We start from the raw sequence: 18,557 nt of genomic DNA, 5'->3' as shown, positions 1-18,557 counted from the left end.
TCTCCCCTTCTTCCTTTCTGTGAGACAAAACTCTCAACTGCTAATCACGATAATTCCAATCATATCCTCGAACCACCCGAACAGCTCGCACCACCACGCTAACCATAAAAACTCTAAGGAAATATCTCAACTGGTTCGAACTCCCGAACTTAAGCCAAGAGATATAACTAATTGAGCTATTTGCTCAGTGGTTCGCAAACATATCATTTCATAGTGATATATACAACCTAATAAATCAAAGAGCTAAGCCTTATAGCCTCACAAATCAATGTTTTGTTTTGATGCTCAAGCTTAATCACAAAGACAATCCCTAACGTGATATAAGAAACTAACATAAGCAATAGAATCTAGGTCTCTAATGTCGCCACAACTGCAGTTACTATCCGTCGATAGTCAGTCGCGGATGTTCTTGGGAAGCGTATCGAGCAGCCTGTTCGGAAGCATTTGCAAGTCCTTGCAGCATTCTCAAAATATCAGTTGTGTCTTCCAAGTAGTACTTGGCCCTGCTCGGTTTCTGCCCCACGGTACAAGCAAACACTTCGGCAACCGGTGACAGAGACGGACCATCCCTGGCACTCATTATCACCTCAAACATGTCCTCGTCAGACCGATCATCGCCAATACATACAGCAAAATCTGGCAGCATTCCCTTCTGTTGCATCGTTGAGAGGAGACGTTCCGCCGCGAGACCTTTGTTTACACCCTATTAATTGGGGAGGTAAACAAAACGTAAGAGGTAATAATAGTATTCATGAAGAGAGAATTGTTTTCTAACGTACAACAAAAGAAAGGACTACAAACCTGAGGTTTAACTTCCACAATGTGTTGACCACTCTTGACAGAAACCGGCTCATTGGTAAGAACACTTTCTAGGTGATCTAGAAGTTCCTTAGCCTGGCAAGAGCCAAAGTCTGGATCGGCATACTGGTAATTCCAAGCAAGAGCACTCTCCTTGGCCTCAATCGTGGAACCATCGGTTGTTTCCGTGTACAACTTCATTACCGGTTCAGCAATCTGCTTCCAGTCAAAATCTTGCACTGAAACACAAGTTTCCCAGTCTGTATCGCTGTTTAGCCTGTAAAGAAAGGACACTCAGCTTGGATATTACTGAGGTTATTAGGGTTGGTTAATGAATTGCATTTATTTCGTATTCCACAAACCAAATCAACCTAAATATATGATAAAACCAGTTTGCCTGTACTTGACTTTGAATTTGGCAAGATGAGTATGATGCGTCTAAATAACAGCCAACAAAAGAAATTGAACAAGTATTTCACTGTCATTTACACAATCCAACAAAGCATTATGATATTCCGAGTTTCCAGGCACACACCAACATAAAACTGCCATTAATCCTTCTAAAGCTTGGCTTGCTTAACTGCAATTTCAGAGGACAATTTGTGGACCATGTGACCCGAGTTTGACGTTGCTTATTTTTACCTACATATGCTTGCCTGCTATTACTTTAATTTCTTAAGGAGAGCAAACTAAATATAAAGAATACAAGCCATGCGTACTTAGCACTCAACCTCACTGATTCTAATTAAGGTTACTTTTTTTTTTTTTTTTACTTTTAGTTCTCCCTTGTCTAAGTAAATCTCATGTAGGCACTTTTGTCCATACCAGAGTCAATACTATTGACCACAACTCAATCATTTTTTCTTCAAAAATGAACTTACCTCAAAAAGATAACAATAGCATATTTAGAGTAAAGATATAGAGGGGAAAGGAACTTACCTCAAAAAGTAACCATGTTCTGCTGCGATCCCAAGTTTTTTGCACGAGGAAAACCATTCTGTTAGAGTCTTTCTGTCTTTCCCACTGACAAGGAAAACAACATTCTTTGGGTCTTTGCTTAAGGTGTTCAATATTCCAACTGCCGCCGTATTAGGAGTTGCAAGTATAGAACCTGAGGGCATCATAGCACCATCATAATCTAGAAGGATTGCTCGGTTTTTTGTTCTCTTATAAGCTGAAACAATATGATCAACCGAGAGTTTTCTGAAATTTGGATCCAAAGTAATGACTCGAAACCCCAAACCAAAACCAATTCCCCAGTATCGCCTCCTAACATGATCCCTACAAGCCCTTTCAAGATCTTGCAAGAAACTCCGAGCCCAATATGCAACATCATGTGTACTCACATACCTATAGTGCTTCTCGTGTCGCATCTGTTTTTCTTGCTCAGCAGTTACGAGGGCAGTCTCCATTGCTTCAGCTACAGCATCAATGTTCCAAGGATTTACTCGGATTGCCCCACTCAGTGAAGGGGAGCATCCAATAAATTCAGAAACCACCAGCATGCTTTTCTTTGGGGTTGATGGGTTCAGCTCCAATGTTTCATCCAGCTTTTCATTTCCTTGCCGGCATATAATATACTCATACGGTATAAGATTCATCCCATCTCTCACCGCTGTCACAAGACAACATTCAGAAATTATGTAATAAGCAATGCGCTCATAGAATTGAAGAGGGGTATCTATCAACACTACAGGATCATATCCCGGCTGTCCGAATTTCTCATTAATCCTCCTCACCGTGGCTTTAGTTTCAGATTGAACTTCCTGTACATCCTTGCCTCGACCTCTTGCTGGATTTGCAATTTGAACCAAAACAACTTCGCCTCTTTTGTCAGGACGTTGTATAAGCAGCTGCTCCATGGCTAAGAGTTTCAAGCTGATCCCTTTAAAGATGTCCATGTCATCAACCCCAAGCATCACAGTTCGACCTCTAAATTGATCTTGCAACTCTGAAACTTTAGACTCAGTATCAGGAATATTCATCACTGCTTGGAGCTGGCCAATATGAATTCCGACGGGAAGAATCTTAATGCTCACAGTGCGACCATAATATTCAATCCCTATGTAACCTCGCTTAGATTGATAAGAAAGACCAAGCATTCTACTACAACAGGAGAGGAAGTGCCTGGCATAATCAAAGGTATGAAAACCAATTAGGTCAGAGTTCAGAAGCGTTCTAAGAAGTTCATCTCTTACAGGAAGGGTTCGATATATTTCAGATGATGGGAATGGACTATGGAGGAAGAATCCAAGTTTCACTCTATTAAATCTTTTTCTCAAAAATGTTGGCAAGACCATCAAATGGTAGTCATGAACCCAAACATAATCATCATCCGGACTAATCACTTCCATTACTTTGTCTGCAAATATCTTGTTCACGGAAAGGTAAGCTTGCCAAAGGGACCTATCAAACCGGCCACCAAGATCTGGAGACAGAGGAAGCATGTAGTGGAATAAAGGCCACAGCTGCTGCTTACAGAATCCATGATAGAATTTGCTGAAAAGTTCTGGAGGAATGAATGCTGGAACACATTTGAAGGTTTCAAGCAAAGTTTGGGCTACCTCATCTTGTTCACTGGGATCAATCTCTTCTTTAAGAGAGCCAACATAAATGACTTCTACATCTTCTCCTAGGCCATCTTTAAGTTGCAAGAGTAGCGAGTCCTCGTCCCAGCTAAAGCACCACTCTCCATCACCATCCGAACTTCGATGTGCTCGAAGTGGAAGCTGGTTTCCTACAATGATCATCCTTTCTTGAGCGACAGACGAGGGAGCATCTGAGCCAACACTATTGCAGTTGTCATCATCTGCCTCATACAAAGATCCAGCAAAAGTCGCCACTCGAGGAAGCCTCTTCGTCTCACGACCAAAAGTCGGGCAATCACCAGAAGCAAGATCTAGCAGGTTAGAGTAAGACCTTGAAACCATTGTCACAGCAGGTGATGTACTTTCTACCAAAGAGTACCTCAAGGACTATGCCGATGCCTCTCGAAATCCAGTTCTACAGAGAAGAATCCCAACAAAACTAAATCAGAAAATAATTACACACAATTATTCAAATTTAGAAGCAAAAACAACTGAAAGACACCCAAATTCCAGAAAATGCTAAACTATCAGAATTAAATGTGTGGTTTTGCAATTGCAAATGCAAGATACTTGAACTGCATAGTAACTTGGAAAAAACATTAATCCACAATTCAGGATTTTGAAAACCTTAACCCACATCTAATCGTTTACAGTCCACACAGATGTTCTAGCTTATGTCTCCTTTAACTGATCTTGACAGTACACCTAACACCTTTATATTTTCAAACAGCCAATAAATTAAATTGAAATCAAGACATACATACCAACAACCAACACCCATTACTAAAAGTAGAACCTAGTTGATGTAATAGTGAATATTTGTCTCTGAGGAATATGTATGGAACTACCCAGATGCTAAATTTGACAAAACAAGGACACAAGTGAGGAGGATGATTATCTCAAGAATCCACTGAACACAAAAACCTAGAACAACAAATAATTTCAAGGTAGCAAATTTTGGACTTCAATTTGATCAAATTAGCAGAAACCCAATTGTGTGAAAGTAGAAGAAGGAAAAGAACTTACCTTTCAAGCTCAGAGAGAGTGAGATATAGAGAGAGAGAGAGAGAGAGAGAGAGAGAGAGAAACTGGGTTGAAAAACTTTGAGAGATCGATAGAGAGGAACCAAAAAGATTCGTTCTTCAAATGGTTGCTCTCTTTTCCTCTGTTCACTAAGAGTGGCAACCAGCAGACCTTTTTTGCTTTTCTTTTCTCTGCCCACCATTCATCAATCCGTACGATATTTTTCTTCACACAAATCAAACAACAAAGGATTCCTCTACTTAAATTCTCTCTCTCTCTAAAAGTACTTGGGACTGTTTTGCTTTGGAATGTCCATTGATGAGATGACTCATGAGTCATGAGTAACAAAGGAGAAAAAGAAAAAGCTCCAAACTTTCTCATCTAACCATGGTTAACTACTATACTAATCAATCATACCCCAAATCAATATTCTAAACTAACTTCTCGAGCTCGAAATACACAATCCTGCATACAGTACATTTTACAGTTCACAGCATTTATTTTAAAATTATTTTCTGAGTGTGGGTAGTTGAATTAAGTGTTGAATACTAAGTTTAGGACCCCCCAGAGGCTAAATGATTTGGAGGCAGAGCTCTTGTGGGTCTCTGAGATTTCCACCGTTCATATGCACAGTTAATGTGTGTCTACAACAGCACTTGTCGGCTTGCGCATCCCAATCAAAACAAAGCCGTTGCCTTTTGTCAGAGAGATTATTATGTTATTTGGTGCAAAGAGGACCACTATTAGCTGCTCCAGACATATCTTTTCAAGCTTTCATGATTGTCATTTTGTTTTCTTCTTGGTTTTCCATGATTTTTTTTTGTGTGTTCTACCTATATGTATGAATAATTAACACTGTTAAGTTCTAATGAAAATTCTATGCCATGGGTACTTAAAATTTTTGATAAAAACACTTGATTTTGCTACCGTTGTTTATGGCCATGGATATATTTAATAGAATTGTTTAATTTTATAGTCTTAACTCTGAGTTTTTTTAAGACCAAATGGGATAGATTCCAAAAGTTATGAGTTGGCTTTAACCCAACTTACTTTATTCTCAGTTGGAAAATTTTTGAGCTCACAGGCCGGCAACTTGTATGGTGAGGGCAGGAGTTAGGAGGATTTCAATAAGAAATAGATATTTTCACTGATAATTAACCCAGATGAAGAAAATAGAGGGTAAAAGGAGGAAAGGAAAATGAATATGATTCAGATTAATGGCTGGTCAAAAGCTTTTTTTCTAGGGTAATTCCCAGCCCATAAACGGTCCAGTCTTTGTTGGTTAGGTGGGCTAAATTCTAGATAGCCCAGCCCATGATGAGGCACAAGTTATGTTTTCCCGGCCCATAAACAGTCCCGCTCTTGTTGGTTCGCTAAACCCAGTTTAACATAGCCCAGCCATGATGCGTGAACTTAACGGCGAGGCGCCAGGGAAGAACACCGCAGACAGCTTCCAAATAGCAATACTACCAATACACGAGCGGCGGCTCTGCACTCTCCGGTGAGCGAAGCGTACTAAACTTTGCAAACTATCGTCCTTTCCCAGCCTTTGCTCGAAGAGACATTTGAAAACTCGTTCTTTCTTTCTATCTCTTTTTCAAGTTGCAGTACTCGGAAAACTGAGGTAGGTACTTGTTTCCTCTTTTCCTTCGTGGTTTGATAGCAAATACTTCTCTACCGTATTTAAGATTGTTAGTGTGGGACAGTTTCTTGTTTAGTATGTAGAGGATTCTGGGTCTTTATTGTTTTGAGCCGAAAGGTATGGTCTTTGTGAAATTCCATGGTTGGGGTAGCGCATGTGGAGTAAGTGATGTAGAACAGATTGCAGCTGAATTTTATGAAAATTGGGATCGAAAGCAAGGTTTTAACGGTAGAGCTTTGAAAGACCATAACTTTCAATCCGGAGGGAGTTATGGGCCCATAATATGTTTTCGGAAAGGGAATTCTGTGCATATTAGTCCAAACGAGATTTGTTCTCAAATTCTCTGAGTTTATTTGTTTTTCAAGGTATCGACGAAGATCGTACCTTCTATGAGTTTCCGTTCTGCGTTAGTAAGGGAGCTTGTGTTTGATAAAGCTCCATCTCGGTATTAATGGCTGTTTGTTTTTATTTGGGAAAAAGATGCTTGCTTGAGTCTGGTTTGTTTAAGAGCAGAGCTATTTTTCTGGAAAGGATATTTTACCATTCAGCTACTTCAGCTTTGATGTTGGAAGAACAAGTGTTTGATGAAAGTCCAGCTATCCACAGTCGCGTAATCAATAATTGCAGTGGTCCGAGGACGAGGGTTGGTATTCCTAAAAGACCAAAATTATTTCCATTGGCTGTGCGTGTGGTTAAGTCTTTGAATTGGGAGGTTACAAGGGAAACGAGGTTCCGTAATGCTGTGAAGATGCATGGGTTTCCTCATTCAATTGATGCATTTAGAATTATTGTTCATGTGTTTGCATCCGCGGGGATGGAGAGGGAAGCATATTCTTTGCTTTTAGATATTGTTTACTGTTATAAGGCATTTAATCGTGATACGTTTGGGTTGTTTACGGTTTTACTGGATTCGCCACTGCATTCAGAAAGATCAATTGTTGTCTTTGATGTCTTGACGAAGGTTTTTGCAGCCAATTCGATGCTTGAGAATGCGGTGGATGTTCTTTATCAAACTAAGAAAGTTGGGCTTACACCAAATATTCGTTCATGCAATTTCTTGCTTAAGTGTTTGATGGAAGCAAATAAAGCAGATTCTGTCAGAATGTTGTTTGAAGATATAAAAATTAATGGTCCGAATCCTAATGTTTATACTTACACTATAATGATGAATTTTTATTGCAAGGGACACTTTGGGCATAAGGTAGATATTAAACAAGCTACTGATATTTGGAATGATATAGAAAAGAGTGGGGAAGGCGCTAGTGTTGTAACATGCAGTACATATATAGATGGACTTTGTAAAGCTGGTTTTGTTGACGCTGCTTTGAATCTTCTTCGAAATTTTGAATGTAGAAACCAGCCTCTGAATAGTTATTGCTATAATGCTGTTATCTTTGGGTTTTCCCGAGGTCAGCTATGTGAAGCGTTAGATGTTTTTGAAGAAATGAAGAACCATGGAATATTACCAGATGCTTATAGCTTCAGTATTTTGATCAATGGGTTTTATAAGAAAGGGCATATTGAAGACGGCCTCCATATAGTACATGAGATGCTGTGTTCTGATGTAAAATTAAACCTTGTAAACTACAGTTCATTATTTACTGGCCTCTTCAAAGTAGGGCTTATTGATAGTTCACTGGAAATGTTCCGTGGCCTAAGTGCTTCTGGTTACAAACATGACCTGATTTCATACAACACCTTAGTCAATTTATTATCTATACAAGGTGATACGGATTCTGCCAGCCAACTTCTGGAGGAGATGATCAATAATGGTTTTGTTCCTGATTCCTTTACTTTTGGGAAGCTGATTCAAAGGTGCTGTCAGTCTGGACCCTTGGGGAAAGCCCTGGAATTGTTCGATCTGATGCGGGAAAGTGTTCACTTGCCTAGTGTTTTTGTTTGGAATGTTATTGCACATAGAATTTGCAAAGAAGGGTACTTAGAGCAGGCATTGAAGCTTATCTATGACATGCAAGATCTAGGCATTTTCCCCAATTCGTATACATATCATCCAATTATTAAGAGGCTGTGTGAAGAGAAAAAGTCTGAAAAAGCATTGGAACTCCTTCCTTCGATGCTTAAGATGAATGCTCTTCACACCAACTGTTTTAACACACTTATCTATGGGTTTGTACAACAGTCAAAACCACAGGAGGCTTGTATATTGTATGGAAGAATGCGAAGACTTGGAATCAATCCTAATACAGTCACATATACAATTCTTATCAATTTATTTTGCCAGAGAAATGAAATGCAAAAAGCCTATAATCTTTTCGATGATATGAAAAAAGAGAGTCTTATACCAGATGAGTTTATTTACACTTGTCTGATTGATGGATTTTGCAAAATACAGCGCATGGATTCGGCCAATTTTTTGTTTGATGAAATGGAGATAAATGGCGTAACTCCTAACGCGGTGACTTATACTGCTCTCATTGCTGGGCACAAGAGGCTTGGAAACATTGCAAGATGTTATGAGTTGTCTGATGAAATGAAGAAGAAGGGAATTTTTCCCGATGATACTGCATGAGTACTTGTGCTACATTGAGATGATCTTTCTTCCGTTTAGAGACTGGTAGAAAACTGAGAAAAAGATGTGACTGTTACTCTATGGTAATTACTTGACTGCCTTCTCTTGTGTAAATCTGAAATTTATATTTTTTAACTTCAAACTTAATGCTATTGAACTCTTGCAAAGCTCAAGATGCTGTATTTTTTCATCAGAAATGTGGAGAATGGTTATAAGATATATATGGAGGGGCATGACCTTAACCTTGTAATGCTCCTTTTGAGAGCAAAACTGCAAGTCCCTATGGGCCAAAGGGGACAATTCCTCACAATTGTTGAGCTGAGTCGTTACAAAAGCAACCTGGTAAATGTTGGTGTTATTGACAAACCATTTAAAGCTGATGTTAGGTTGTCCCACCTGTAATATGATCATGAAAATATATGGTGCTAACTTCTCTCTTTTATTTTACAGGTTATATACATATCTCATGAGCTGTGATGCTTGATTATATGGCATGGATACAAAGCCAGATAAGTAACTTAATATGCTCATCTATGGATGCACGAGTGGATTGTGCAAGGAGTAGAAGTTCATTTGCCTCTGGTAAGCAACCTGAATCACATTTCAATTCTTACTGCCGTGGGAGTTATTAAACTCTAATGAACATTCATATATCATTTCATGTCATGTGATCCATTAATGGGTCCATGCCCTCTTGTTTATGGGGAAGGTGATGATGATACATTAGAAAGATAGTTTCCATTGACGTCATCCACAACCCCCATAACCTAAAGAAAAGCTCCATGCTACCAGGGTCAATCTGTTTATTTACTTCTATGGCTTACAATGTTAAAAAGAAAAGATACTTTTGAAGATTCTCTACATTCTTTAAAACTAGAGACTACAGGACCGGTGAATTGCTTATTTTAGCCTCAGGTATTTTAATTACTGGTGTTGTGACAGATGTTATGAATGCAAACTCTGGACCGTCATTAAGTATGCCTGATAGAAAACATATGCTTATATTCAATGGTTGTGGTTGTGGCCCCACAGCTGTGATTCGATACTTACTCGCATAATATCATGAACGCTAGCATGTAACGACACTGACTGTGAGTTCTTAACTGTTCTGGAATTCTCATCGGCAATGAGCTGTTATCACAGACTCACAGAGTATGCTTCCAGTGAATGAAATCTAGTTGATCCGCCTCCCCCCTCCCACCCCCAACAACCTCCTAAAGTCCTAATAATTGCACGTGAACACCCACAGATGCACATGAACACATGGTCCCGCAACCACATATGCATATGTTCAACCTATCAGAAAATGTAGGAAGTATTGGGTTTACCTTTCTTTGTGCAATGTTCTTTGCAGATGCTTCGGTTGGAATGACACAACTTTGGGCTTGTATCTGTATTCTTCTGAATCCATTTCTGTGGTTAAACTTAAAGCGTCTTGTTCAGCGAAAAGCAACTTTTTGGCTGAGTTTTACTGCATATTTGAACTGCATTGAAACCATCAAAGGTAGTTGCAAGAACTCGTTAGTAATATCTTGAAATATGTTTTATTCACATTCCAATTTATGATACATTATCATCATCAAAAGATGCCAATGCATTTTTTATTTAATTTAATTATTCGATGTTCTTTACCTGTATACTCGTTTCAAATTTGTGGCATGTAGGTTTAATTTTGATGAATATATGAGAGAGGAATTCAATTTCAGTTACTGGAACGGCTGGAGACTCCAGCTTAAAGCCCTAGCACTGAACAGTGTTTCAATTAATGGTATTACAACTTTCTTCTTCTCTCCCTTTTTTTCTCCCGCAACCTTCTTCTTCTCCTTCTTGATTTTGTTCATGCATATGGTTACTGTTGCTTGAGGCTGGAACAATAAAATATTCTCAAGTACTGAAGGGAAATGGAATAAGTGTGCTGGGGTTTACATATTCCTTCATGACAATGTTAACACATCTAGTGTCAGGGTGACAAGGAAAGTACGGAAAACACACCGAGATTCAATGATAGCATGTCTGCTTGATTATTATTCAGTAATGTCTTTCAGATACACTCTTCAACGATATACCAACCTTAATTAGTCAGCAATAGTTGTTCTTTTTCGGGCAAATCAAAAGGGTTTTGGTTAACCACTTGATTAGCTGATTTGATCATTAGATTCATTACACTTCAAAACATTTTATTGACTGATGTCATGCTTGGTTCATAGACAATGTATTTGGGAATAAGAATACGACTTTGTATTAGCTGAAGGGTCCGCTAACTACTTGATTAGGTTAAAACGTTATAATCAAGGAAAGTATACTGACAATCATATTGTAATATTGAGCTTCACCAACAAATCTGGACTTAAGAAAGAGAGGAGATGGAGAGCGATCTTCCTCCAGAACTTTACTCAACTCTGCTATATGCATTCAGGAGTAGTGGAGTACTAAACTCGAAAGAGGAGAAATTTGAAGAACTTATTTTTATGTACTGATAATTTATCGTGTATGTAACTTGGCTGTGGAACTCAAAACAATCCTTTTAGTATATGATTTGATAGGTAAACCATTCGGCATCTCTTCATAACCCCTGTGGGAGGCTATTCTGGGAGTTACATTCATTTCTGGGTCGTTTATGTGTGCTCGGCTGACGGAAATTACGTTGTTCTGTTAATTCTGTATATTGAATCCTTTATATATTCTGAAAATAAGTTTTTTTGCAGAAGCTATATGGAGTTTCAAAATTGAGCTGAATATGAAATCCAATTCAGAAGAACTACAAAATCTCTGAATTCACAAAAGGGTGACCAAGAAGCTCCTCCACTGTCCCTCTCCTCCTCCAGTCCTTCTCTAGACACCTGCCCACAAAATCACAGAACTCGAAAGATGCCGCATCCGGCATCTCTGGCCTCTCTTTGAAGCATATGGCAAGCATCAATGCTGCCCAGTCTGGTGTCTCTTCAGTACCAATCAGTGGATAATGTCCCACGAGGCACTCCAGAACCACCACACCTAGTGACCAAACATCTCCTGCAAAACCATCTCCCCCTTCCCCTCCTCCCCATCTCTCAGGATCAAACCTTTCCGGGCTCATGTAAGCGCATGTTCCCATGCATATATCGCTCACATCATCCATTGCATTCCCTCCCACCACCTTACTCACCCCAAAATCAGCAATCTTCACATCCCCTTTTGCATTTACCAGAAGGTTTGAGGGTTTTATGTCTCCATGCACTATCTGCATTCCATGGAGATACTGCAACCCGTGCAGCACACACCGTGCCACGCCAGCGACAACAACCTCCATCAACACTCTGTTGGCAAGCAGGACATCATGCAGTGAGCCCATCTCCATATGTTCCATCACAAAGCAAAGATCATCATCTTTGTAAAGAACTGCGTGGCATTGGACAATGAATGGTGAATTCACCCGCTTTAGAATCTCTTCCTCATGGTGGGGGATGGCAGAGGTGTTCAGAACTTTCAATGCGAAGACAGAGGAGGTGTGGCGGTGGCTCACTTTGTAGACAATGCCTCCACTGCCATGGCCGAGGATTGATAGTTTTTCAAGGTCAGAGAGATTTCCAATGTCCGGACTGGTGGCCAGCATTGATGCCGGAAGCTGATTACCGTGCCTGAATTCAGCTGCCGGAATCAAAGGTGGTGGTAAAGAAACCATCAGTGCTTGCTGGTGCCTTCTCTTTCTCACTGCTGTCATTTCTTCCTCTCTTCTTTTTTCCTTGTATTCTTACAGTTTCTCTCTGGAAATGAAATCATGGGATTATTATGATAAATACATGGGATTGGAAGTGAAAGGTGGCGGAGAAAAGGACAAGAAGTTCGGAGCAAATGAGGTTTTTTATGTGGTGACGTCATCAGGATGAGATGATGATCTGAAGTGCTACGTTTTTGTTTCTTACTAACGAAATCCAATTTGTAGGGTTATTGAAACACGTGCCTCCACATTAATGGGATTACAATCCCGCAATGAAATCTTACACCACGTATAAAGTAGGATCCGTCTCGTTTGTTTTCTGTTTTTCATTTTCAGTTTCCTTTTTTCCATTCTATTTTCAAAAATGCTAAGTACTTCGGTGTTTTTTTTATTTGTCTTAAGAATATCAAATGGTAATATGAATGCACATAATCCATGTGAAATTATAGGCTCCATATACTTAGGGATATCTAAAATAACCGTGTCAAACCGACCGTTTGGTATATTATTGTCAAATGTATATTAGTGAGGACCGATCAAAAAATTGAAAACCAATAACTGACTGAACGACCGATTAAATTTATGTCAAAAAATCGATCGAAACCGATCGTGGATAGCCCTAGATATACCCTACATGATCCATATGAAATTGTATACACCCATTTTAGCATTTGAGATAACTAGAATAAAAAAAACATTGAGATCCATAAGACTACTATCTATTATAATTTCTATTTTTTCATTTATGTTTTTAAGTAACTTTTTATTTCCCGTGTTTTCTAAAATAGACAACCTTATATATATTTTGGAGTTGTTTTCAAATTTTTTTAAAATAAAAAATACATGAAAAACAAAACACACTAAACTACCTTAACCTTTCCAGCATGTCTATCCAACCATGGTCCCTCAAGCAAGAATAATTTGATTAAATAGTCTTATGCAGAGTAAAGACGACATGAAGCCTCCCTGCTACCAACCCAAATGATATCTTTCTACTACTATGTCTGCCCAAAAATATTTGACTAAATAGTCTTCGAAGTGATAAAAGCTCGGTTGATGATGACGAGTAGAAGATTGAAGAAAATCATGAATGTATACACTGCTAGATTGTGGAACTCAAGATTTGGTCATATATTTCAATATTCACAAACTTACAATGTACATTCTACACAAGTTAGTATTATATATCAGATGAGTAATAGTTCTAACCATTGATGCCACAATCTAGCAGGTAACAGGCTACTCTTGTACATAATAAATAAATTAATTAAAAAAACCATCCTTCATTAAAAGTTAAAACTCCAGAAATTTAGATCTAAACCTCTATAAGCACTTTTCCTCCATCAATATTACTCACTTGACCTGAAAAAGGGAAATGTTTAACTTTGTGAGCAGCATTTCAGAGAGCAACAATTCCTCCATGTCTTCCAAGGTTCAGATATGCTATCATCAGCTTCAGAGCTGTCCCCAAGTATGGTTCATACACTATGGTATAACTCATAAAGATTCAGAGCCGGGCACCGTCAAGTGTATCTTTTCAGGATTGTAGCACAACTGAAAAACAAAACCCACCCACCTAGCCAATCCAATCGCTAATCTGAAATTTAGAAAATTGTTTTATCAATTGATATAGAACAAAGTTATAAGGTGGGTTCCAGATGGTAACAAAAACAAACAAAATATCAGAATAGTCATTCTCACACAAAGGCACATCCCATAAGCAGGGACCAGGGCATCAACCTCAACAAAAGGATTAGAAACCAAAGTTGTAGCCTTTCGAGTACCCAATATAAGGTAGGAAATTAAAAGCTAAAAATTAGAAAACAGAACCTCAAATTTGGACACCAGAGCAGGGGTTAACAGATACATAAGGCATGAGCTGCTTCTCCGTAGCCGCAAAAGAGGACCATCCACTCAAGAGATTATCAATCTATATCAAGGGTTTGCCTCTGCCGATCCAAATACACATGTCAGAAATAAGATCAACCTTTCTGGTGCCTGAAGTGAGCAGCCCCATTTGTTCCGTAAGCTGATCCACATGCTGAGATTTTTCCCACCCATTCTCCATTGGCTGCACATCATTTCCATTGGTTTTACCATCAAATGAGATTGGTTCAATGTCCTCAGGCACAGGGCTATGAAAAAGGTCATCCCAGAAGCCAGAACTGTCCAGTAAGGCGTCAATATCCGGATCAGGACTAATGTCATCAATGTCAATTGGAATTGAACCATTTTCTCCCAGCGAAGACAGCTCCAAAAATCCAGAATTGTCAGTCCCAGGTCCCATGTAACCTTTCCCAGGATCCATACTCTCTGGTACCATTTCTGGTATTTGAGAGAGCTCAGGCATGATTACATCTGCCCCAGGAATGAAGGAAGGCGCCCCTTGTGTCCCAACCAGCACGCTCACATCTGGGAACTGAGATGTTGTAACCTTCTCAGAAGTCACAGCTTGTGGAATAGATTGTTTTTCAGATATGGCAGCTGAAGGGTCCTTCCCCGAGGTTGGAGGCACCTCTTGCAGAGTCACCCCTGAAACATGACTTGAAGAGCTCCCACTGTCTACACCATTGGATAACGAAGATCCGTCCCCAATCATGAAGTCATCCATATTGCTGTTGTAGGATTCCAGCCTGGAAGAAGAATCGAATTTCATGAGCTGCCCGAGCATTGCTTTTGCCGCCTCACTCATTGAAGGTTGATACTTTACAATTTGTCCATCAGGAGCAGAGTGCTCACTTTCAGCAAGGTCATCCTGCTTGAGCCTTCGTTTTTTGTTGCCTTCAGTTATACGCCTATTACATTCACTTTGCTGCTGTACAAACCGCGCCAAGAAGCTAGGACTCTGCACGGCCTTTGCCAGGAATGACATCATCTGTTGTTGTCTCTGCTCCATTCCCTGAAAACGTGGAACCATGGTTTGCAGCTGGCCATCGGTAGCCTGCTGCTGCTGCCTCAATCGAACAAGCTCCTGCATTAGCACATTCTTATCCCTTTTAAGCCTCTCTACCTCTTCCTCGAGCCCAAATTTCCCAACCTCAACACAGGCACCAACAGAAGAATTATGTCCATGTGATTGCGGTTGTTGTTGATTGCCATGTCCATGTGCAGGTTTTCGCCGACTTATTCTCCTAAGCAGATGTTTTTGACCCCTCAAAAAGTCCTCATTTGCAAATTCCCAGCGGTCTGGGTCAACCTTCCGAAACCCCTGTTTAACAAAGAGAGATTATAAAAAAGTTTCTAGGTGGGGGCAGAAAGCTGAGAAAAGGCAGGGCATGCATCAACAAATAAGATTAAATTTGTTCATCCTAATGAAACAATGAATATGAAAAATATAAACAAATAGAACATCAGAAGAGTTCACAAGAGACAGCTATTCATGCTCACGGTCAATCATCAAAACTTGATCAATCACTTCTCAACCAACTGGGAGAGAGCAATACAAATTAATAACATGCATACTCATAAGAATTTGCATAACACATTATTCTTCAGACAAAGTTTAACCTCCTGGAGAAAAGCCAAATAATCCTTCACCCAACATAAGATGGAGATAGGGACGCCAAAAACAGAAAAAATAAGAGATTCCCTAAACTTATAACAAACTAACAAATTCACAAGTAAACAACCATGTCGGTTAAGAGAAGGACATGTTTACCAATATGATTGACATGGTTGTCTTTTTTATTTCATAATTTATGCATTATTATTCTTCCTTTCAGCAGTGATCAGGAGATTGGATCCAACCATATGAAAAATGTTTGGCAGATACATTAAAGTGCTAGCAATAGAAAGATAATTTTGATAACTAGCTGACTTGGAGAGCTTTGAAGTTAAAAGATTTTTGTTGGAAAGAAACTAGCTGACTTGGAGAGCTTTGAAGTTAAAAGATTTTTGTTGGAAAGAAAGAATTCCCTTTGGAAAGCATTGAAGAGACAGTCATTGGGAAAGCTCCAACACAAGTAACATATGGAAGCATTTCCTGGCTACATCCATGTCTATTAACATCCCTCATATTTAGGCCATGTAAGATCACAATTCAAGTATGTCTCAACAATCTTCCCTCATATGAAATTGTCGATGCTGATACTGATTGTTGATGAGATCATCCGGAGGGAATACCAGATAAATTGTGTTTCTTGATAGCACATTTAGACATCAACTTCAACACAAAATCTCAAAACTGTGGATCATAGGTCCATTCGTATGCATCATCCCCTTAATATCTTATTCACCCCTGTAGGATTTTAACCCCTATGCTTTAATTGTGACAAGACCACATTGGAGAGATTTTCACTGCTGAAAATATTAAAAGACAAGGTATTTATTTAGTTACAAGCTTAGATATGTCTACTTTGTTAGAAAAATGGAAGGAATGGGGAGAAGAAGGCATTGAAACAGGGCCAAGTTCTAATTAGAATTACTTGTTGATGAATATGAAATGATGTTTCAATGTTTAACTTCGGGGATAAGAATGGCTCTATGCTGGCTGGTTAGGAGCCTAAGAAGGAAAAGAAATTGCAATATACATGAAAACTGCTTTAACACTATCTTAGTGGACTACAAGGCCATTCCCTAACTAGCCACCGTAGAGCCATTCTTATTTTAGTCCCTAATACAACAATCGGTTTAGTTTATCCAAAATGTTTATAAAACAAAGAAACATGAAGAGATTTCATAATAGCATGATCAATGTTCTCAAATGTGAAGTTCTTTTTTAATGATGAGGCCTCCATGGTAACAAACCAGACAGGAAGAGACACAGAGAAGTTACATAGACAAGAAAGAAGAACTACAGAACAAAGGGATACCTCTTACGCCAGTAAACCAGTCCCTAAAGATAGGAGGAAAAACCAGAACGGAGATGTCCAGAACATTTGACTCACTTTTCAAAGGTGAACTTTAAGCTAGGGCTAACCTAGGAAACAGGAACTGAATCCAAAGATCAAACATTTCAACATGATCACAATATCGTCAAAGTTAATTTACAGAAGACTGCCAAACAATTTAGTAATAAAGCAATATACCCAAAGTTCCCTTCCTCAATTTTCCGGCAACCAAATAACTGTTACTCAAGACAGAGAAGGTACTAATCTGTAGGCATTCAATATCCCCCACCCACCCAAGGAAAAGGAAAAGGACAACAATTCTACAATCCCACCACCTGGTAATAATCCATACATGAATACAACAGCATCTAACAGCCATGGTTTTTTAAAAATAAGCCACATAATATATTGAATAAAAAGACTAGGACAGCAGGGCAAATAAACAGAACCGAAAGGCACAATGATCCAACAGCAACTAACAATAATGAAAGATGAAAAATAACTTAACTTGCAGGAACGAGAACAAGAAAATTAGCCCATGCCCACATTTCCTGTAAAATTCCCCCTTTCTCCATCCTCTTACGAGACCATAATCCACACTCCATGATCATTATATGACATGATCAAGACTCCTAATCCAACCCTAATCCACACTCCATGACCATTATATGACATGATCACCTATAGGTTCATAGACCTCATAAATCAGTAACCAAATAAGCCAACCCTATTACGTGATCAAATTCTTTGAACTACAAAATCATAAAAAATACCACCAACAACGAGAAAAGTATGGAATTCGAGAATCAACTCCTCATCATTGAGAAAAAGATAAACTTTGAGAAAGCAAAATGTGAGAAGAAAACAAGGGACAGAAGATGTAGGGCTCATACGTAGGTGTTCAGCTGGCGGACAAAGCTGGAGAAGTTGTTGTGTTTGAAGTACTTGGGAAGGAGGTCCCGGCCGAACTCGGGCGGGTTCCACACCACGAAGCTGTTATTGGTATGGCTCCACGACACAATCGAGTCTGTCGCCGGATCATCTACCATGTCGTAAGTCTTACTCAGAAAAGGCGGTGGCGCATTGGCGCTTCCAATAGGCATCGGCGTCGGCGTCGCAGGCTCCCCTTGAGACCCCCCACCACAGTTCGATGACGCATCACCGCCTTCGCCACCATTCTTATTCCCTCCGTCCATCCAACAAAATATCTAAACGTATATGTATATGTGTATACGCACGAATTTAAACCGGGATAAATCCTAGGGTTTTGGAGGAGGGAGTCTAATGTGCGCCATTAATGTGGACTGTGGCATAAACCATAGATTGCAGAGAGGAAGCTGGTTTGATTAGATTTTATAGAGAGAAAAGAGAAGCGGTTGGACGGTCACAAAGAAGTGACAAGGATAGTTGGTGCGTCGGCGACGGAGAGTAAACGAACACGAGGCGGTCG

At 39.4% G+C, this 18,557-nt stretch overlaps 4 protein-coding genes across 10 annotated transcripts; 1 reads left to right on the top strand and 3 right to left on the bottom strand.

The window, feature by feature from the left end:
• Positions 1-131: 131 nt before the first annotated feature.
• Positions 132-4,744, bottom strand: LOC119987080 (alpha,alpha-trehalose-phosphate synthase [UDP-forming] 5-like). 3 transcript variants are annotated; one of them, XM_038831819.1, is made up of 4 exons: positions 4,413-4,744; positions 1,738-3,825; positions 802-1,075; positions 132-703 (listed from the first exon to the last, which is right to left on the bottom strand). In XM_038831819.1, exons 2-4 carry the CDS (start codon positions 3,726-3,728, stop codon positions 380-382), a joined length of 2,589 nt encoding a protein of 862 aa, XP_038687747.1. In that variant the 5' UTR covers positions 3,729-3,825; positions 4,413-4,744; the 3' UTR covers positions 132-379. The 3 variants fall into 3 exon arrangements, with proteins under 3 accessions (XP_038687747.1, XP_038687748.1, XP_038687746.1); XM_038831820.1 differs by having other exon boundaries at positions 1,738-3,816; XM_038831818.1 differs by having other exon boundaries at positions 1,738-3,801.
• Positions 4,745-5,821: 1,077 nt separating this feature from the next.
• Positions 5,822-11,424, top strand: LOC119987501 (pentatricopeptide repeat-containing protein At1g63330-like). 4 transcript variants are annotated; one of them, XM_038832422.1, is made up of 6 exons: positions 5,822-8,664; positions 8,776-8,923; positions 9,032-9,163; positions 9,936-10,085; positions 10,246-10,349; positions 11,287-11,424. In XM_038832422.1, exon 1 carries the CDS (start codon positions 6,503-6,505, stop codon positions 8,579-8,581), a length of 2,079 nt encoding a protein of 692 aa, XP_038688350.1. In that variant the 5' UTR covers positions 5,822-6,502; the 3' UTR covers positions 8,582-8,664; positions 8,776-8,923; positions 9,032-9,163; positions 9,936-10,085; positions 10,246-10,349; positions 11,287-11,424. The 4 variants fall into 4 exon arrangements, with proteins under 4 accessions (XP_038688350.1, XP_038688353.1, XP_038688352.1 ...); XM_038832425.1 differs by having other exon boundaries at positions 11,290-11,419; XM_038832424.1 differs by lacking the exon at positions 9,936-10,085.
• LOC119987502 (mitogen-activated protein kinase kinase 10-like) lies at positions 11,313-12,636 on the bottom strand. Its single transcript, XM_038832427.1, has one exon. It carries the CDS (start codon positions 12,279-12,281, stop codon positions 11,340-11,342), a length of 942 nt encoding a protein of 313 aa, XP_038688355.1. The 5' UTR covers positions 12,282-12,636; the 3' UTR covers positions 11,313-11,339.
• A 748-nt stretch (positions 12,637-13,384) lies between these two features.
• Positions 13,385-18,514, bottom strand: LOC119986782 (heat shock factor protein HSF8-like). 2 transcript variants are annotated; one of them, XR_005465342.1, is made up of 3 exons: positions 18,001-18,514; positions 14,109-15,486; positions 13,385-13,875 (listed from the first exon to the last, which is right to left on the bottom strand). XR_005465342.1 is itself a non-coding variant. In XM_038831464.1 (2 exons), exons 1-2 carry the CDS (start codon positions 18,301-18,303, stop codon positions 14,209-14,211), a joined length of 1,581 nt encoding a protein of 526 aa, XP_038687392.1. In that variant the 5' UTR covers positions 18,304-18,514; the 3' UTR covers positions 13,385-14,208. The 2 variants fall into 2 exon arrangements, 1 of the variants encoding a protein (XP_038687392.1); XM_038831464.1 differs by having other exon boundaries at positions 13,385-15,486.
• Between the last annotated feature and the right edge of the window lie 43 nt (positions 18,515-18,557).

This window comes from Tripterygium wilfordii, chromosome 20 (assembly GCF_013401445.1).
Source record: "Tripterygium wilfordii isolate XIE 37 chromosome 20, ASM1340144v1, whole genome shotgun sequence".
NCBI lineage: Eukaryota > Viridiplantae > Streptophyta > Magnoliopsida > Celastrales > Celastraceae > Tripterygium > Tripterygium wilfordii.
The sequence above is the reverse complement of the archived record's forward strand: the minus strand, read 5'-3'. Positions and strand labels throughout refer to the sequence as shown.